The 21,262-nt window shown below is 41.3% G+C and overlaps 1 protein-coding gene across 10 annotated transcripts in view; it reads right to left on the bottom strand.

Moving 5' to 3' along the window:
- Positions 1 to 698: 698 nt before the first annotated feature.
- The window catches only part of CTNND1 (catenin delta 1), a 52,090-nt gene continuing 31,526 nt past the window's right edge, over positions 699 to 21,262 (bottom strand). For 7 of the 10 annotated variants that reach the window (XM_082476074.1, XM_082476077.1, XM_082476073.1 and 4 more), the window contains 17 exons: positions 20,079 to 20,231; positions 19,123 to 19,658; positions 15,471 to 15,934; positions 14,191 to 14,374; positions 13,221 to 13,338; positions 12,611 to 12,764; positions 12,181 to 12,198; positions 11,666 to 11,734; positions 10,704 to 10,831; positions 10,452 to 10,602; positions 9,484 to 9,676; positions 9,013 to 9,127; positions 8,231 to 8,318; positions 4,511 to 4,573; positions 3,634 to 3,737; positions 3,131 to 3,218; positions 699 to 2,858 (listed from right to left, as the gene is read on the bottom strand). In XM_082476074.1, coding sequence (XP_082332200.1) covers positions 2,815 to 2,858; positions 3,131 to 3,218; positions 3,634 to 3,737; positions 4,511 to 4,573; positions 8,231 to 8,318; positions 9,013 to 9,127; positions 9,484 to 9,676; positions 10,452 to 10,602; positions 10,704 to 10,831; positions 11,666 to 11,734; positions 12,181 to 12,198; positions 12,611 to 12,764; positions 13,221 to 13,338; positions 14,191 to 14,374; positions 15,471 to 15,934; positions 19,123 to 19,658; positions 20,079 to 20,231 — 2,670 coding nt within the window. In that variant the 3' untranslated portion in view covers positions 699 to 2,814. The remainder of the gene's footprint in view (positions 2,859 to 3,130; positions 3,219 to 3,633; positions 3,738 to 4,510; positions 4,574 to 8,230; positions 8,319 to 9,012; positions 9,128 to 9,483; positions 9,677 to 10,451; positions 10,603 to 10,703; positions 10,832 to 11,665; positions 11,735 to 12,180; positions 12,199 to 12,610; positions 12,765 to 13,220; positions 13,339 to 14,190; positions 14,375 to 15,470; positions 15,935 to 19,122; positions 19,659 to 20,078; positions 20,232 to 21,262) is intronic. The other 3 variants (XM_082476076.1, XM_082476071.1, XM_082476078.1) reach the window with 3 other exon arrangements.

Below are 21,262 nucleotides of genomic sequence, written 5' to 3'. Positions count from 1 at the left end.
AAAGCATTTTACATAAATTCTCCAGTCTTAATAATGTAACAGGAAATATGGGCCCCAGAGAAATAAGCCCCTTTCTGTAGGTCTTAATCCTTGGCCTCTACAGTAAAGACAACCCCTGGTAATCCAATGAGTATTTGCTACCCACCCACATATTACTTGGGAGGACACAGAGGAAGCTAGCTATATAGACCTGCCCCTTAACATCTTACTAAAAGATTGCAGAGAGCCTGAGAAGCAACATTACGGCCTAGTGAGCCTTTTAATTCTACATTTTCATACTTATTAGGATGATAGCTGGAGCTGGTAGTTTCTAATCTTCTACCCATAAATGTTCAAGAGGGTCATGTATTGCAATGAGCTTTATTCAACGTTAGTTTTGTCAAATGTCACAAAAGAATCCCAGTGACTTGTTCTTTATACTTCAGTTTCCTATCTCTAAGTTAGCAATAAGCTTCCCGTGCTCTACTTAGCCACATTTAATTTTTAAGAATCTTCAGAGGAAAAATGTTTCATATATAATTAAAAAGAATGTTCCTTGTTAAGAGTTGGGATTGAGCTCAAAATAAATCAGTCCTGGTACAATCCCCTTCTAGTTGCTCTGCAGAGAAAAAAGACACTGATACATAAGGAAGTAACCAAGATGAAAAGGAGAGAAGAGATACAGCTTAAAGTGAAGAAATGACACACACCCCCCACACACACACTTTAAAAACTTTATTTATATAAAAAAACTCATTTGTTTTTAAAAGCATTAACAAGAGAGAGAGAAAAACAGAAAAGGTATGGAGCAGAAGACATGCCCCTTAGTAGTGTTCGGTGGGAAAGTGGGATTTTTGGTTCTCTGAAATTGAACGTTTAGTGTTTTTATAAATGAAAAGGAAAAAACAAACAGTTAAAGGTCCCCAAAAGCCCATGGTTGTTCTATTACCCACACCCCACCGACAAAAAGAGCACCAGGAAAAGAGCAGAAGACAAGAGAAACCAAGAGTGGAGCCACATCTGGATGGGGGCGATTTCCCCTGTGCAGTATGCTTTTAGGGTCACAGAGAGGAAAGGGCTCCTTTTTGCCAGAAAAGGAGTGGGACAAAACGTGAAGGGGGAAAAGGGGTAAATAAGGAATTTTAATGCAGAGGGGAAGGGGGGTGGTGGGTTGTGCACTTTTCTCCTACCCCAAAGCCTCAATATATAAAGGAAGGGGGAGAGAGGAGGATAAAGATTTCCAGTTGCATTAAACAGAGCTTTTAGATTAAGGGGAGGAGTAAAAGGCAAGTAAGGGAAAGGGTTAAAAAAAAAAAAAAAAAATCAACCGCATAGCAGCTGATTCCTCTAGCCCAACCTGCTAATATACACTAAACTGAAAGGAAGAGGTATGGGGGTGGTGGGGGGTCGGGGAGGGGGATATGGACACGACTTCCCTATAACCCCTTCAGAGACGACAATCATTCTGGGCAACTAAGGAGTAAGAGCCACACCACTCACTCCTCCCACCAATCTCATTTGGAGGTTCATCAGAACAGGATTTTTGCAAAATCCCAACATACACAGTTGAGAAAAACCTTCTATGGCTAATATTAGAGGCTATTCCAATTCCCAGTGGAGAGACTGAGGTTCTCTAGGTCACCTCTCCTCTTCTTTCTGCTATTTAGGGCCAAGAAGTAGGTAAGAAAGCAACAAAATATAATTTGCAAAATCATGAGAAATGAGACTGCAGAGGCAAAGAAAGGCACATGGAAGGGAAGGAGGAGATGCACCCCAGGCCAAAGGCACAAAGAAGAGGCAAAGCCAGGGGCGAACCCCACCTTTTTAAGGGTAAAGGGGGCAGGAGTATGTACATCAAGTCCTTTAGTCAGCCAACCAATCCAGGGAGGAAGCAGGGGAGGATGGGGCTATAAGGGTGAGAAAAAGGAGAAATAAGGGCAGGGGGAAGCCAGCTTCGTAGCTTCCTGCCAGTTTCAGACTAAATGATTCATGTACATTCCTACTAGCTCCTCCTAGAGGCTCTTCTCCTCCCCGGAAGACATCTTTCTGCTCCTTCTCACCCAAAAAGTCTTCCTTGACATATTCTCCTCCTTCTACAGCCTCTTGCAAATGGCCAGGCCAAGTCAGCAGACATTATCACAGGATGGGAGAGGAGGGTTAAGGACAGCAGCTGCAGCCCAGGGCTGGCATGAGGCGTGGAGAAGAGATGGAGTCTGTAGGTCCTTGATGGTCCCTGCCCTGGAGATGAGGAGGGCAAGGTTTCTTAATCTCAGCTCTAGGAAACCTTCACTTTCTCAAGGGCCCTTGCCAAGTGGTATGTGCCAATGTTGCCGGCCTTCTTTGCTTCAAAAATAGTCATTAGGAATAAAGGAAGAGCTCACGCCCGCCATTCTCCAAAAATGTAAAGGTCCCTTCCCCACCAAGAGAAAAAAAATCTTGCTTAAGAATCATCGGTTTATCAGATTGCTGGACACTGCATATATAGCATATAACTTCCAATTCTTCCCATGGCTTCCAGTGAGGATTCCCACTCGCTCCCTCCCTCCACACAAGGTCAAGAGTTCCAGGGAGAGCTGGCAAAAAGAGCTAATCTGCAGCAGTTTCTCAAGATATGCATATAACCGAGTCAGGCTTCTTGGGAGTAATTGCAGGGGATCTGGAGGGGGGAGGAGGGACAATTAAGCTTCACTGGAAGAAGTTAGGGAGTTGATGGAAAGAAGGCAGCCACTTAGGGCTACGAGGGCAGGAGGCAGTGTGGCAGTGGGCACAACAGTCCAGCGAAGAAAGGGAAAAATCATCAGTCCATTTCACCACCAAAAAATAAAAGTACATATATTATAAGCCCAGATGTAGCGGAGAGAGTGGTGCTAAATCTTCTGCTGTAGGGAAAAAAGAGAAAGAGATGTTAATAGGGTTGGGAATAAGGAGAACCAAAAGAGAGTTGAGCAAATCTGAAGGGAAGAAAGTAGCACATAATGGAGAATCAGATCACCAGTGGCATGTCCCAGCCTCTTAAGAGGTAACAATCACAGAAGCAGCACCCCCACGCCCCGTGTGGCTGAGACGGATCAGATCAGCATGATTGGCAAACTGCTGGCACACAGAGACCTCCTTCCTCAAGGATGATCCTGGGGGTGGCGGAAGGACATACCATGGGGGCGGTAAGACATTTGGTCCCCCTCATCATCCAAAACCAACACATCCACCTCTTCCTCCAGAGATTCCTGCCCCTCGTCCTGCTGTGAACACATGCAATGTGTTAGTATGAGAGTAAGAAAATAGGAACCTCATGAATGCGTGCCAGATCTAAGGAAAATCCCCAAATTTGTAAACTCAAACAAAACAAGGTAATAGTAAGTGAAGGGCAAGATATTCAAAAAAAGGCAGGAACAGAAAGAGAGTAATGTGAGAATAGATCAGTTGGCGTTAGTCACATAAGCAACACATTTATAGCCTTCTTTCTCCCATCTCAACCATCACAGAATAATGGCACAAGAAATCCCAACATGAATCAAAACTCCTACTTTTTCCCTGAAAACCCCTACAAGAAAAGGTGCTGTCTTTCAGTACGTACTTTCTCCCTATTTCACAGAACATGCAGGCTTCAAAACAGAACTAGCCTTAGAAGGACAACAGTATATAAAGAGAATTTACCATCAGGGGCGTTCCCTTCAATGGCTCCATTTCGCCTAGATCCCCAGATCGATCCAGTGTTCTATTGTGGTCTCCTCTCTCATTCAGTGTGGAATAGTTGTTATCTAGTTTAAAACAAAAAAAAAAAGAAGTACAGAGACATGATGTTCCCCTCTAGTGTAAAATATGTATTAAGTAGATAAATGTGATCTAGGCACCTCTTTGGTGAAGCATTTGAGCTTTACCAAAGGCATTAAGGTCAGGTGGTCCTTGACATAAAAAAACTTACATCTAACTGGGAAGGCAATATATATCATATATGATAATAAAGCTAAACTGAAGAGATCTATGAAGGGTACTGGAATTAGCAGAAGATAGTGAGGTGAGCTGCCATAGTTAGGAAGGACCTAACAAAGTAGACAGGACTTCAGCCAAGCCTTTGGGGATGAAGACCATTTACAAAGCAATTGGGAAGGACATTCCAATAGGAGGTATTACAAGAGCAAAATAAAAAATTATAGACTGAAGAGACAGACCTAGTCTACTTCTAGGTGGGCTCAAACAGAGGATATGGAGAGTAAGACAGAGCGAACCTGGCGTCAGACTGTGAAAGGCTGTGGGCAACAGTTTAGGGACACACACTTGACTCTGTATTAACGGGGGAGGCATATGAAGATTTTTTTTTTAACCTCTGAGCATTTGGGAATGTGGGAAAAGGTAGATAGATCAGGTTTTACTACATTTCCTTGAATCCTTCCAAATGGGATGTCCAGCCAGTGTTCTTCCAGGAAGGTAAATGGTGCGGGTGCTGGAAAGAGCTGCAGAGCCAGATGGTTCTCCTCATCCCATATAATAATACGGATTACTCCATATCCTTAGGCAGGAATTCATCACCTACCTAATGATTTTGTGTTTGAGCCCATACTGCTCATCTGAATTTCTTCCCGATCAGGTTTCTTATCTACAGGGAGTCAGAAAGTTATCCAGGTCAAAAATCAACTCTTCAAAATCTAAACTCATAAAAATTGCTTTCTAGTCTGTCCCCCCTTCCCCCTCCCTCCCATCAAATTTTTACTAAGCACCCACCACAAGTGCTAGGCTCTAGACAAAGCCCTCATGGGACTCAAAGTGATCCCTTTCCTACAGACTCTAACATAAGAAACGATTCACTCTAAGCCAGCAGGTTTCAAATTATTTGGTCTCAGGGCCCCTTTATATTCTTAGAAGTTATGAGGAGCCAAAGAATGTTCACTGGTGTAGATTACATGTATTAATAGCTACAGTGGGGCTTCCCTGGTGGCGCAGTGGTTGAGAATCTGCCTGCTAATGCAGGGGACACGGGTTCGAGCCCTGGTCTGGGAAGATCCCACATGCCGCGGAGCGGCTGGGCCGGCGAGCCACAGCTACTGAGCCTGCGCGTCTGGAGCCTGTGCCCCGCAACGGGAGGGGCCGCGATAGTGAAAGGCCCGCGCACCGCGATGAAGAGCGGTCCCCGCACCGCGATGAAGAGTGGCCCCCACTTGCCGCAACTAGAGAAAGCCCTCGCGCGAACCGAAAGACCCAGCACAGCCAAAAATAAGTAAATAAAAATAAAAAAAAAAGTAGCTATAAATATAAAGTTAAAAAAAAAAAAAAAAAAAAAAATAGCTACAGTGCTTTTAAATATTTATTTCATTTAAAATTTATTTTAAATATTTATTTCATTAAAAGAAAACAATAAACTTATTCCGTTAACATAAATAATACTTTTAATTTTTTTAAAAAAAGCATTGTTTTACATTTTTGCACATCTTTAAAGTTTGGTTTAAGAGAAGATAGCTAGATTCCCATATCTGCCTCTGTATTCAATCTGTTGTGATGTTATTTTGGATGAACATAAATGACTCACTTTGCTGTACAGCAGAAACTGACACAGCATTGTAAATCAACTATACTCCAATAAAAAAAAAAAAGGATAAAAATGATTAAAAATTTTTTTTTCTCACCAGAAAAAAAAAAAAAAAAAAGAATCAAACTGATTCTTATTTAGTAGCATCACAGTGGATAGTGTACCAAATTGTTCAAGATGGCTTTATAAAACGTACACACTTATTAAAAAAATAAAAAGCATTGTTTTACATTTTTGCACATCTTTAAAGAGAAGATAGCTAGATTCCCATATCTGCCTCTGTATTCAATCTGTTGTGATGTTATTTTGGATGAATTATATAAAGAAAATCCAGCATCACACAGATAAGAAGTTGGAAAAGGGAGGAGATCTTTATTAGTCTTTTCAGATAATTGTGGATATTCTTTGATAGTATACTAATACTCGACAAGTAGAGTTTCTTTAAGGTTAGCGCAATAAGGAATCTGAATCCAAACTAATGCTCTCTTCACAGTCTGTTAAATTAATATCTATTGGTCTGTCTTACACTTTGAATGGATCAGTTACTCATGCATGATTTTGAAAATCATGCACTTGGTCACTTGGAAAATACTGGTTCACAGAGTTACGCCGATTTTCTAAATGTTAACACATTTCATGATATAATATCAAAAAAATCACATTCATTAACATCGCCACTGATTTCATTTAAAAGTATATTAACGGGGCTTCCTTGGTGGCGCAGTGGTTGAGAATCTGCCTGCTAATGCAGGGGACACGGGTTCAAGCCCTGGTCTGGGAAGATCCCACATGCCGCAGAGCAGCTGGGCCCGTGAGCCACAATTACTGAGCCTGCGCGTCTGGAGCCTGTGCTCCGCAACAAGAGAGGCCGCGATAGTGAGAGGCCCGCGCACCGCGATGAAGAGTGGCCCCCACTTGCCACAACTAGAGGAAGCCCTCGCACAGAAACGAAGACCCAACACAGCCATAAATAAATTAATTAATTTAAAAAAAAAAAGTATATTAACTATTGGGATGTTACCAGGCTCACGGTGACAGATACAAGTCTTCCAAAATTAAAATTTTCACTTGAAAATTCAGGCAAGTACTGGCAGTTATTTTTCCTCAAACTGACAAGCGCACTGCGTTCATTTTCAAGAAAAGGTCTGCTGTTTTTTTAAGTAAAAATAGTGTTCCAAAAAAAAAAAAGTGGTTAGTGTACCTAGTAACTCCAACAATAGCACAAGTGCATTTCCTCACGATAACCATCATGCTTTGGTATGCTACAGGGTGCTTTATGAGTACTCCCTGTATCACCAACACAGGATATTAAAAAGCTGTGTGCTCAAGAGCAGAAACAATAAAATTAATATTGTTACAGTTCCATCAAGTACATTCTTAAGTGAAATTGGCTCCTTCTTTTCCCCCTACCCTCCCAAAACTGGCCCTTCTTATAACTGCAAGTACATGGCAATGGAGAGACTACAACAACTAGTTTGGTTTGGCGTCATCGCCCTGGTTTACACTCAGCCCCCAGCAATAAAGCACCACCGCTGCTTTTGCACCATCAGCACAAATGTCAACAGATTTGGTGATCCTCAGACTACACTTTAAGGACCCAAGGACCCGTACTGAGGCAAAACCCAAGTGTCATTAAGATAATAAGGGTTATAATGAGCACTTAATATATGATTTGTCTTTTGAAGAAAAATGTATTTGCTCACATGGCAGTGTTTAAAAGATACAGGATAGCAGTGGTTATCTCTGGATAACAGAAATAAGTGACTTTTTTTGTTGTCATTTTTCTGGTTTGTCTGTATTTTCTAATTTTTCAACAGTAAACACATACTACTTGGTATTATATGAACATTTAAAAGGGAAAAATAATCATTTTGCAATATACAGATCTTCCTCGGACTTACAATGGGGTTACATCCTGATAAATCTATCATAAGTTGAAAATATAAGTTGAAAATGCATTTTAATACACCTAACCCACCAATCATAGCTTAGCCCAGCCTACCTTAAACGTGCTCACAATACTTACATCAGCCTACAGCTGGACAAAATCATCTAACACAACGCCTACTTTATAATAAAGTGTTGAATATCTCATAATATAATTTATTGAATACTGTACTAAAAGCGAAAAACAGAACGGTTGTAAGTGTATCGGCTGTCCACCCTCATGACTGCACGGCTAACTGGGAGCTGCAGCCGATGCCGCTGCTGCCCAGCCTGAGACACTGTCCCACCATGTATCGCTAGCCAGGGAAAAAAGCAAAACTCAGAATGTGAAATACAGTTTCTAATGAATGCATATCACTTTTGCAATACCACAAAGTCAAAAAATCATAAGCCAAACCATCATTAAGTCAGGCACTATCTATATACATATGTCAAATCATTATGTTGTACATCTTAAATTTATACAATGTTATGTGCCAACTATATCTTAAATAGAGAAAACAGAGTAGGGTTCACTCCCTGGTCATTTTAAGTCCACAAGCAAAGATGGGGGAATCACACTCAGGCTAACTGCCTGTCTTATTTTCTAATGCTCAGGTCTACCAGCTTCTGGGTTATAATCCTGAGGTGAAGTATTACTCTTCCTCCACCAAAAGACAAGCTCATTCAGAAATAAATATATATATCCTATTTCATTAGATGGTAAGCCATCTAATGAAAGAATAGCAGAAGAATAGCAGAAGTGGAATAAAAGCAGAGGGGTATGTCCCCCAGTTACTGTACCTGATTTCTGGTTCCGGTCAATGAGAGGGAGAGTGCTATCATCATATGAATGAGTGCTCTGGCTTCGAGAAGCATTGTTTAGATTCACCTGGAGGCAAACATAAAACACAATAATGTCACAGAGTAATGAATTCACCCTTATCTTATTCCTTAATGGGCTCAGACTTTTAGGTCCTTATTCTCAAATACAATTCTTACCAAAAGGTAACTCGTAAGGGTTAAATAAACACCTATATAGTGAAACAGAACTAGGATATTAGGCTTCTGTTTGTGTTCTGAACAGATTACAAAGGTATCAAACACTCACGCTATCAAGGAGATACAGTCTCAGAAAATGACAGTCTCAGAAAATGGCAAACTCCTTCAAAGGGCTAAGGCAGATTTGGAGAAAAGTCAAAAAGGCCATCATCCTTCATTACCACTGGTATTTATTTACACTATGCTATGACACAGAGGAAGACCAGAGCTATTTCAGCAGCAAATGAACTACAGGCACCATTTTGGGGGAAAAGTTAATAAATGATTTCTTTACACACAGAGACTTGGGGCAAAAGTAGACTCAGGGGAAGTTCTCTGGTGGCCTAGTGGTTAGGATTCAGCGCTTTCACTGCAGAGGCCCAGGTTCAATCCCTGGTTGGGGAACCATCCCACATGCCGCCAAAAGAAAAAAAAGAAAAAAGTAGACTCAGTGTGACAGTGAAATAGAAGAAACAAAGACAAAAGCATTACCTGAGACCAAGGGGGAAAAAAGGTGAAAGTCGTGGTCCCAAGAGTTATTCTACCTGAAAGTCTGACTTCTTCCATCCTTCTTTTTCCAGTGGCTTCCGCAGTTCCTTATATCCCCAGATTGTCTGTAATACAAGCGCTGCTGCTCGAACTTCTTTTTCTGAGCGGTTCCTTTTGAGAAAGTAACACCAGATGGAATTTGGATGTAGGACGAGGGAAGAAGCTGAGAACTTGTACTCTCTAATGTAATGTAACGTAAGAATATAAATCCCAAAACGGGCAAGATCAAGTATTCACCAAGTCCCATATTTTAACTCAAACGGTGACACAAAAAAATGTTTGATGTAAGAGTCTTATCAATTTATGGATCAACATTAAGACAGAAAAAAGAGCAATACCTCTTCATACTTTCCATGTAAATAAGGGAAAATAACCTTAAAGAGCAAAAGGGGAAAGAAAGCCCCTTCCCAGCAACCCCTCTCTCATATTCAAATTTTTCCAGTTGTAATTTTAAGTGTTCATCTCACCCTGATTTGTTGATCAAAACCAGCTTCTCAATACCCTGTGTCTCTCGAAGCTTTTTGGCAGCCTCCAAGTTCTCAGCAATAACTTCATTGATGGTATTCAAAACAGAGACCACAGTGTCCTCAGAGAAATTCTGGGAAGAGCTCTGTTGCCCTCCTGGCAGATTCTTTACCAAGTTAGGAATAGCATGTTTACCTACAGCGGTAAGACAGGAGCAATGTGTGCAGGGAGAACAAGCTGAGTCAGGTTCTGAGGAGCCTAACACTACACTTAGTCGCACTGATCATATCAAGTATAGATACTATCCGTATGAATCAACTTCATTCTCCTGTAGGATTATCATTTCAAAAGAGCAAAGGACCTGGAATAGCCATGGATGTACTGTCCTTCCTATTCTTTTATTTATTCTTTCAGTCACATTAAAACAATCTGAATACTTTATATCAAATATGCTACACAGTCCATTCAGATAGTCTAATGAAAATAGTACACTGAATACTATACTACTGAATATTATACTACTATTATAGCTTAATAGAACAGTCATTGTGAATTTAAATAAAACAAAAACTGGGCTCTGTCACTTATGAGTTATATTAACTCTGGACAAATTACTTAACTTCCCTGACCCTCAGTTTACTTATTCTAATAAAAAATTTTTTTTAAATTTTAAAAAAAGGACCCTTGTAAAGTGGTGACATTTAAATGAGAATATACAGACATGCTTAACAATCCCTAGTAACAAAGTACATGCTCAATAAATAGATATTATTATTCTATTTTTGAAGAGTCAGCACCTCTTGTCTTTCCAAGAACCATTAAACTATAACCTTCTCCAACCCCCAGATTCACAAACTATGGAGGACTAGGATTCTTCCTCAGCCCTTTCAACAAATAAATTATTTAGCACCTGCTGGATTAAAGGTGCTGTACTAGATGCTAAGGTAACGGCTAACATCCAGCTCCTCACCGATTAATTCTTTGTTGCGAGCATCCACAGCCAGATTTCTCAGTGCTCCAGAGGCAGCTTTCACGACCCGCTCATGTTCATTGGTCAGGAGGTCAGCAATGGCAGAAAGAGCCTTCTCTTGACGCAGAGCTGAGCGGATATATCGACCATACTACAAGTAGCACGTGGAAAGAAGTAAACAGGTTACAAATGGTAGCAAACTAGTTAGGTAAGTCCTCCCATCTCCAAATCCATTTTGTAAAAGGTACTCACCGTCCAGCGCCCAGCACACAAGTTCTGGATGGCCCCAGCTGAGGCTTCTAGGATGGCAGGATTCTTGCTCTCCTTGAGGAGTGAGATGTATATCCGAACCACCTCTGGCTGAAATAAAAGTTCATAGCCTGCACGAGGAAGGACAAGAAAGCAGAGGATGCTGATCAGTACCCACAAACCAGGCTCTGGCCGGCTGAAGTCCAGTGTCAGTACTCTGGATTAACGCGTTTACGCTCCTATACCAGTAGACTCTCTAAACCCTCCCACCCACCCAACAGCAAACTCAAGAGATCTGACTACTACATCTGATGCAGTCAGATGTAGCCTTAAGAATGTAGCCTTAAGAATAAATCAACCACGGCAAGAACAAAACAGATATCAACTCATGTGCAACTCCTGTCTCTCCCTCCTCCTAGCCTCTTCTCTCCCACAGTTTACTCTGACCTTGCTTGGCACTCAAGGGATTCATTTACTCATCGATAGCACTCAGAGTTAAAGATTCCTCATCTCAAATGAATTATTTCTAACTTAATTGAGTCATTCTGCCCACCTGAACTATGATTAAGTGAAAGGGGCTCTCACAGATTTAATAACATCTGAATTTTTATATCCACGGAGAGCTGTGAATTTTGGACTCACCATACTGATGAATATAAAGATCCAAACTGTGATAAAGAGACTTCTTATAACAAGTAAAGTTTGAGTCCCAAGAACTAGTGGCTACTTAGGGTACTTAAGTTTCTGGTCTAGACTACCATCAGGTCCTTATCCTCAAGTAATCTGAATAGTTGCCGTAACAAGAAGTCCTTTGAAAGTTACTGTTATTAGTTTCCAAATACTTTTGTCATCACTTCAAATCCTTAAGTCAGAGAAGACAGAACAGTGAACGCACTGTATAGCCTGTTAGGCTGCTAAACACCTATCTGTGGACTATGGAGCCTGAAAAGAAAAAGGTAACTTACCTCGAGCAGGACTAGTTCTTTGAGGGAAATCCACTGTATCATTTGTTGGATCCTCTGTGGGTTTTTTCCCTTTGGAAATTAAAAAAAGGGGGAAGGGGTAAAAAGTGTAAGAAAGGGAAGAGTCCACCCAGTATATTTTTTTATTCTTCAGTCAAAATCTTTGGATCAGAGATGCATCAAGAGGGGCGTAAAACAAGAAAACAGACAAACAAACAAAAAACCAGGATCCCCAGCTTGTCCCAGATACAAGAACAGAAAACAGGCAGCACATGAGTAAGATAAGGATAACCACTACTGTTGCTGCTGTCCTGAGTTCTGATAACTGGGGCTGCTGTCCAGAAATAGCATGCCATGAGCCATTAGCTCAGAAGAGCTAAACTTGTTTCAGTGGCCATCCTCAACTGAATTTTCCTACATGCATCCACAGGGAAGGGTTAGGCAAAGAAATACCAGGGAAGCTAAAACCAAAACATGCAAATTAGAAGTAGGTAAGCGCCTTAAAAGATTCCACTCACCTCTGGAGAACCACTCATCTTCCAGTGCATCACCCAAGGTGGAAAGTACAGGAGAGAAATGAAGGAAGAAAAATGTGGCAGAGAGATGTCAACAGGATCATGGGAGAATAAGCAGGAAAGCGGAGAGGAAAAGAAAAACACAGGAAACACAAAGGAGGAATGGGGGAGAAGGCCCCAGATTAGTTGAGTTCTCGGCCTTCACTGCCCAATTACTGATAATAATACCACCACCACCACCACCACCACCACCACCACCACCGTCACCACCATGAAGCACACGACACAGGGGAAGCAGCAGCAGAGCAAAAAGACATCCCTGACTAGGCTGATTCCTGTACTGCTCAGCAAATATTTTGTACCTAAAGCTAAAAGTGTTCCTTCCTCTCCCCATCCTACATTAAAGAGCAAGGAACAAGGAACCAAGACTCACCTTTGCCCTTCTTGGCCCCAAAGCAACTGGCAGCATGTGGCCCAGTATTGTTGGCAACATTGGGAGGTGCCTCTTGGTAACGTTCTGCTTGTGGGATTTCTCGGTGAACTTGATAGGACAAGTTCCGAAGGAGGCACACACAGTTCTCCACAAGCTTGGGATCACAAAATACAAGGTTCAATGAGAGAAGAGAATGACTATAGTGATTTTCTAGCAAGTACAGGCTTCCATGATTCACGTATTAAAATATTGATCCTCAAAAGCACAGCCCAATTCATCATCTCTCACAATACCTCAAGTGCCCACGCTTCTCAAAATTCTTGTAGCCTCAGGCTAACAGAAGGTTTCTGCTACCATTTGGTGTGTTAACACAAAACTCAGGCTCACTCTTTTTTCCTAATTAGAAAAAAATGGAAGTATGGCTAAACAGCTTTAAAATATATAGGTGAAGGAAATTCTAAAGAAAACAGTTTTCGTCTATGGTGAACACCCACTTTAAGGAGTAGGGGCTGGTATAGGTATCTAATGTTATTTGAAAGCCTGAGATGATAGGTCTGCACTATGGGTACCTCATGGTTGTTGTGAATGGAATTCTCACCCATTAACCTACCTTGCTGTCTGAATCTTTCTGTCCAATCTCAGCCTGAACAATGAAAATGAGCGCATCCACCAAACCATCACATTCCCGAAGTTTCCGGCGAGCTTCACTCCTCTCCGAGCTGACATTCCTGAGGGAAAAAGGAGAGGCTTCAAGGTGACTAAAATCCAGAAACCCTCTCTTAATATCCTTAACATCTACAAGCCTCCTTAATATCTTTTCTTTTCACTGTAGCAAATAACGAGTACCTGTTATAAGGAAGGCACTGGAGTTGAAAGTTGAATAAAACAGTTCCTGCTTTCAGGACATTTATAACCAGGCCAGGGAGGGGGGTGTATAAATAAAGTATACCAACAACAATAATTTAAGACAGAATAGATTCTTCTTGTATGGAAGTACAAATGAAGAATAGGGGCAGAGCACATAGGGGTATATTCCAAAGAGAGAAAGAATATATTGCACATTTACAGGGTATTAGAAAAAGAAATCAGGAAAACTTACATGAAATAAAAGCACTTGAGTTTAGCTTCAAAAGATAAATAAGCAGAGAAAGGCATTGCAGACAGAGGAAGAGCTCTTCCTCACTCTATCCTTCTAGTAGTTTGTACTCCATTTGTTGCATCTATCGCAGCCTGACTTGAAATACAAATAATTGAAGGCAAGAACACAGGTACACACAAGCCTAGGACTAGACGACTGCCTTACGTGCAGTAGGTATTGAACAAATGTTTACCAAATTATATGAACAAAGTCAAAGAGGCATAGAAGTGAGGAAGATATGTGGTTTACTTGCCGTTCCCCACACAAGGCATATATGGTATGCAAGGGAGTAGTGACAAAGGTAGAAAAACAGGTTGAAGTATGCAATTCAAATAGGAATGGAGGCTGAATGACAGGCTAAGGAATTTAAACTTTTTTTAAAAAGCAATTTAAGTTAGTCTTCAAAAATTCAATCTTTATACTCTCAGAACCCGTATGTTACCTAAGGCAGCCAGCCGTGTTGGTGAGCACAGACTCCCACTCAATGTGGCGCGGCTTACAATCTTCATTAGGTTCCCGCTCCCAACCAGAATGCGGAATGATCACTTCATCTGTCAAGGCATGCAGTGCGTGGTCCACAATCTCCATTTTGATTGAGTCATGGGATGAGAGATTCCACAGGGTTCCTGGCAGAGACAACTCATCAGACAGCTCTCCAGCACCCAAGACAGTATGCTTGAAGAATGCCAAAGAGAATCCCCTATTCCAACATTTCTCAGTCTTCCCCAATGACCAAATACCTTGTAATGATATTCAAGCTTTAGTCTGTGACCCACAATAAGAAATATATTGTACATTATGGCTCAGTACAAACATACATAGCATGAAGTAAGATTTCATAAAACAATACTTATTATAAGCCATACCCTCTAGGCTATCTACACCCACTTCTCAATCCCAGCACCACTGACATTTTGGGCCAGATAATTCTTTGCTGTGGGGAGCTGTCCTGCCCAACATTAAATGTTTAGTGTATGTCCAGCGTTTACTCATTTGATGCTAATAGCACTCCCTCCCAACCTCCCCTAGTTATAACAACCAGAAACACCGCCAGACATTGCAAATGTCCTCTGGGGGGCAAGATCACCCCCAGTTGAGAACTCATGATCTATGCTACTTCTTTTTTTTCTTTCTTTCTCTTGGAACGCTGATTGTGATCCACAAAGTTGTGTTCAATACACACTAATGGAGTATGACTCACAATCTGAAAAAACCACTCTTCTAAAGCGAGGCCCACAAGCATAAACGCCTACACATGCCAGGCAGGTGAGTCAGGACAAGCAGGTATTTAGAAGAAATTACAAGAATATGGGTTCAGTGCCAGCTGACACTCAGCTTCAATTTTGGGGAGACAACTTCCTAGGTGCTGGCAGTTGGTCTGAGATAACATGTTGGAAATTATTGCGAACTGGAGAGCACATGCCCCAATCAGCTCAGACCAACTACTGCCAGGTAGCAAAATAGATCCATTGTTACCAGTTCCCGCACGTTTAAAATAGAAGGCAAGAATCTGGAATTTTAAATGAAATCTTCTGCATTTAAAACATTAGCAAACAATGCTTTAAAATCTGGAAAACCTTGCATGATCCAAATCTGTGAGATGGATTTGACCCAAAGGCCACAGCCTTTAATCAAAAGTCAAAGGACTAGAAATCCTTCTAGCTCTCAATATGTCTAAGGGGTAACAGTGACCCTAACCTAGCAGTTTCCCTTAGAACTCACCAGTAATCACTTCGGTGAGGTCCATATCACGAGCCTTTCGGAGTAATCGCACAAGAGCAGGAACACCATCACAGTTTTTTATAGCAATCTTGTTATCCTGGTCGCGCCCAAAGGAGAGATTCTTGAGAGCTCCACAGGCTCCAAGGTGCACTTCCTTTTTGGGGTGGTCTAACAACCCCACCAGTGCTGGGATGCCCTTGAGCTTCCGAACGTCAGTCTTCACCTTGTCATTGCGGTAGCACAAGTGTTGCAGGTATGCCGCTGCATTGGACTTGACAGCATCCAAACGGAATCCTAGCATGGCTATCACCTCTGGCAGCTCTGGCTGTCTCCAATTCGGGGGTGGAGGCCCTCCCTTGCGCAGGCTATCCAAGCTTGCTAAACTTCCCCGTTCGTGTTGGGCCAAAGGAGCCCAATAGTACTGGTCTGATGGCACCTCCTCACCAATCATGTCTTCATAGCTCCTGCAGTGTTGGAAGAACCAAAAAGAAAAAAGGAATACATTAAGTTGTTAAGCCTGGTTTCTTGGAGGGTTCCCATTACCCCTCATCTTCAAGGAATGAGTAACCCCAGCTCTAGTACACTAGATCTTATCTCTCCTTTGCATAAAAAATATACTGATCAATTTTTCTTAATGAGATAAGACAATAATCTTAAAGGCATCTGCAATTAGATTAAAACTGCCATTTTTTTCTGTGAAGTTTACTAGCTTGGAGGAGCAACAAGCATTCGGATAGTTAATCACAAAAAAGAAACAAATCCTGACTGCTTAGCGTTTGAATGATACCTGACACCTATTAAACTTCTCCGAATAGAGATTGAAATAAACCTTCAGACAGCAGAGTTAATGAAACCAACTGACTTGGTACCACAGAAATTAGCGAACAATATCTGAGAACAGCTCTCGTACGGCCTTAGGCTAAAGGGAAAATAAGGCATTTACACACGGGAAAGAGCTGGTGGAGTAAGACCCTCAAACACATTTCACATTTAAGTCTCTCCTTACCCTATTCTGGAAATTACTAAAAAAGAGATGATAGAGTAAAAGCAGTAAAGGATGTCTCAATACCTCATGTGAGGACTTGGCTTTGGTATTGATGAGGTATAAGCTTGAACATTAGTTTGCACTAGTTCATCCCAAGGTCATCTCTGCTACTCAACAAATGTGTTTGAGACATAATTTCTAGTCTCCAATTTCTAAAGACAATACTTCCAATTCTGTCAAAATAGACACTACTGACCACCATCACATTTGGGATACCCAGTCACTATGAAAAGGAATAGACAGAGCAATTGAAGGTAAAGAAAAACATCTAACCAGAGATATTGCTTCCTATTTCAGTACTACCAACAACCACTAGAGGGTGAGTCTGTCACACTGTTATTTATTCATAACCACCAGGAAGGAAGAGACCCATTATCTGTGAGCTCATCTCACTCTGTGGCTCCCACAGGAGAGAGGAGAATCCATTGTGTGGAACTCTCCAAATAAGCCAGTCGTTTGTTCCGCAAAACCACTCCCACTGTCACCAAACCCTCAAGGTTAGCCTGAGCAGAGGGCCTGCCTCATAGCTGTCAACATCAACCACTCAAAAATGACTTAAATGGACAAAGCAGTTAGTAAAAAAAATCACTATTTTTTAATATCAGTGAAACAAAATAAACAGGTTATATAGCTGAGTTTTAAAAGTAGGCAACTAAACAGCACATTAAGTAAGATTCCATTTCAGTAGGGAAAAAAATAAAGTCAGAGTGTGTTTACATGTATAAGAAAAAGAACTCAAAGGAAAAGCATCAAAATGTTAACAGTAGTTCTTTATCAATGGATGGTGTGCTTATCTAGTTTTGTAGTGATGATGTTTTTACTTTTATTATTATTTTAATACAAGCAATTACAAAACAATTACCATAACAGAAGATTTTGGTCACTCAAGATATTTTTACAAGTGGATCATGACATTCTTTCCTTTGTCTTACAAATAACAAAGCTGTGCCCAGAAAGATTAAATGACTTGCTTAAGGCTACATAGCTAGTGGCAAAGGCACAACTAGAACCAAGGTCTTCTGGTTCAGTGCTTTTTCTACAAATCATTCTGCCTTACTGTTTTCGTTTGACCTTGTATTACTCTCCTAGCCCCAGAACAGGAAGCAGCAAATGTTCTTGCTAGTCAAGCAGGTTTCCAAGTCCAGTATCACCCTGGAATAAACCCAAGAAGCAAGCCCAAACCCTCTTTCTTTATGTCAATTGCCACAGCAAGGGACAACAGAGAATGACCCGGCCACCAGCACCCACCTAGATCCAATCCCTCTAGTAATGAGGAAGTCAGAAAAAGCAGACTTGTCAACAAAGAGAAGAAGCCAACACCCTAGGCAGACTCCTTTGGTGATTGCTGTTATCTACCACTGCTCCAAGTTGCACCAACTAAGGTCTGGTGTGCTCCCTCACCTCCACCCCAGGAATAAAAAAATGAGTCACATGGGAGTTGGATTTGCTGTCCAAAAGATACCTGAAAGGTGAGTGACTCAGGCTTAGATAATGAGGCCTCTACCCCTGGGCCCAGCCCAGTCTACTGTTCACCAAAGCTACCTAATATGAGTAAAATGAGCACCAAGGCATTTGTTTTAGAAAGTCATGACCTCATACAGAAATTCAGCAACAGCTGTTAGGATATCCTTACCATTAAGACATCCATAAATCTTCTCCCTTGATTCTTATCATTTCTCTTTGCCTGGAAAACACTGTCTCTGATTTATTCTAAAGCAGGATTGGCAGCCCATGGGCCAAACCTGTTTTTTGTACAGTCCCAAAACTAAGAATGGTTTTTATATTTTTAAAAGGTTGTAAAAAGAAGAACAACGACATACAACAAAAATGATATACTGTTTGCAAAGTCTAAATTAGTTCTATTTGGTCCTTTACAGAAAAGGTTTGCCAACTCGAGTTCTAAAGCATTTTTTCAAGGCAAACCATCTACCAGTCCAAACGTCGTCAATTACTACCCTTTTTCACATCACCAAAGAATCCCCAGGGATAAACAGTAAAGTCAGAATTAGTGACCTTTCAGAGTGTCAATAATGTACCACCCTCTAAGGAAGCCACCCCCATTTCACTTTACAATCAAATGTAAGGACCTAAGCACAAAGTGTCAGGGTTTTTGTGAGATCAAGGTTTGTTTTTACTCGAGATTAAAACCATCACAGCGAAGGTTCTTATATATACCCTTAACTATCTATTCTGGCCTAAAACCCTCAACCTTGTTCTTAACACCAAACCAGAAGCTGAAGAAATTCACAAGAACACATATTCCATAGCCTCAGACACCAGGCTCCAAAAAGGGGTCAAATCTTAGGCAGAAAATATAGAAACTCTTGGCACAGAAACAAAGGCCGCTCTTCAGAACACAGACCAATAACCATCACAAGTTGTTTTCTATAATGAGAATATATGATTTCTACAACGAAAAAGAGACAAAAAAGCACATCAATACTTAGTAAAATCAGAAAAGGGAAGAAAAGGGTGGTCTTCCACAAAAACAGGCAGAGGAGGGGGCCACAACTACCTCTGATCCCAAAAAGCACTTAGACGGAGAAGGAAGAGCTACCCCTTTTTGCTGTCTTTGAAAGACCCTTTTCTTCCCTTTTTCTTGCCTACCTGAGGCGTCGCCGAGGGTCAGAGGGTGTCCCAGTCCGACGGCCAGTGCCGTAATCAGACATCATGCCGTAATCCACGTCATCGTAGCCCATGCTACGCTGGTCATCCTCAAGCCCATAAGGCTCTGGATGGAAACGATGCAGATCCACGCTGCTCCCACCTACCCGAACCTGGGGCTGCGGCCCATAGACGTCCTGTCTACTGGGTGCCCGGTAACCTTCCATGCTGGGCCTATACCGCTCCTCAATGCGGGTCACCCGGGACAGACTGCCATAGTTGTCACTGCTGCTTGGATAACCGTCTTCATAGTGGCGGCTATATCCATCAGGGGGGTAGTGGAAGTTCCTGGGAAGGGTAGCAGTGCCTGCTTGCCCCACATAGGGGCCAGGTCCCCCATTGCCATTCTTGCGGAAGTCACGACCCAGAGTCTGGATATAGCTGTTCGAAACTGATGAGGCATCTGCAGGCAGCCCGTCTGGTCCCATAGAGACTGGCTGGACCGTCCGTGTTGTCACCGTCTTCACCACTTTCTTGACCTTCAAGTAAAGAGAGAGAAAAGAAAAATTAATGAAGTGAACAAATTAAGCTTAAATTCTAGACCACTCTAAGAAAAGAAACAAACCTCTACCCCCGGCTCGCTTTACCTAGAAATGCCACGCAATCTACCATCTACCTTTCTCTCCATCTTATAGGAATTCTCCAGGCAGGAAAATTGCGCTGGCAGTTAACTATGCCTCTAAGGGAAGCTACTGCAGACTCTCTTCCTCATTCCATTAGATTTTCCCATATCTCTTCTATCTTCTCTGTCTACCCAGAGGTCACTTTCTTTATGCCTTTACCACAGATCAGTGAGTGGCTCCTCATCCACCCTAATTGAGTGCTTAGCCCCTCCCCTTAACAAAGACCATAGGAAGAACTCCTCCATCATCCCAGCCCTTACACAAGTCTTAGCTTACTGTGGTCTCTGTGCGCCGAGTGGTTCCATCATCCGAGGTCTCCACAGAGACAACAGACATGGCTCCCTCAGGGTCCTCCTCCGTGTAGGTCTCCACAATCTGCCCTGGCTCCTGCATCCTGGGGATGGTGCTATACAAAAGGTGACTGTGATCCTACATGGAAAAGAGAAAAAAGAAAGAGCTATTATTAAGCCATATATACTAACAATCCATCCCAATCAGAGGCACTGTCTCCCTAAAGACACTGCATCTTCTATGGGCCCCAGGATTTTTAGTGGGGTGCCTGTCCCCACTTTTGAATTTGTACAAAAGGGCAGAAGACATAATTTCCCAGTTCTAGTCATTTAACAAACAGGAACTGAGTTAACTGTCGCTACATCAACACCCAAGTGACAGAGACAGCAGATATAACTTCCCAGTTCTAGTCATCTAAGTGAATATGAACTGTGTTAAACTGCAGCTACATCTATATCTGAGGGATCTTTCAAAAAAAAAAAAAAAAAAAGTTCACCCAATAAGAACTTTTAAGATGAACCAGAAAATCCCAATAAGAGCTATCTTCTGAATAGCTCTATACTATTCTTCAGATATGCCTAAGGCTCAAGATCAGCCAGATTTTAGGCATGGTTTTCTGCAAAGTAGAACCATGCCCATTCTAGAAAAGGGATGCAGTAATTGAGAGATCAAATACTGGATCAATGGTCATTACAATTAATTCCAAAATAAAACTACATTTATAGTGTATAAAACTGATGACTAATAAGAACCTACAGTATAAAAAAACAAACAAAACAACTAATACTAAACTTTCATTGGGTTATTTGTATGGAAATATGTTAATATAAATGTTTCAGACATTACGTGAAATTTCTAAAAATCTTATATGTTCTGGTATAATGTTATAAGTCATAATTCTAGTTATTACTTTAAAATGTATATCTCAGAAATAACAAAAAAATAATAATAATAATTCCTAATGTTCAGCATTTTTCCACGCCTTTTTCTTTTCTGTTAAAAAAAAAGAAAAATTATGTGAGTACAATTAAAAAAAAAAAAAAAAAACCTACATTTATACTTTGAAACTCCATTTTTTAATTTTCCTAAATGAAAGAAACTAACGGGAGCTTACAATGTGCCAGGCACTTTAGAAGACACCAATATGCTCTTAAGCTGAGGAAGTAAGA

Source organism: Balaenoptera physalus (genome assembly GCF_965194825.1).
Source record: "Balaenoptera physalus genome assembly, chromosome: 10".
NCBI classification, from domain to species: domain Eukaryota; kingdom Metazoa; phylum Chordata; class Mammalia; order Artiodactyla; family Balaenopteridae; genus Balaenoptera; species Balaenoptera physalus.
The sequence above is the reverse complement of the archived record's forward strand: the minus strand, read 5'-3'. Positions and strand labels throughout refer to the sequence as shown.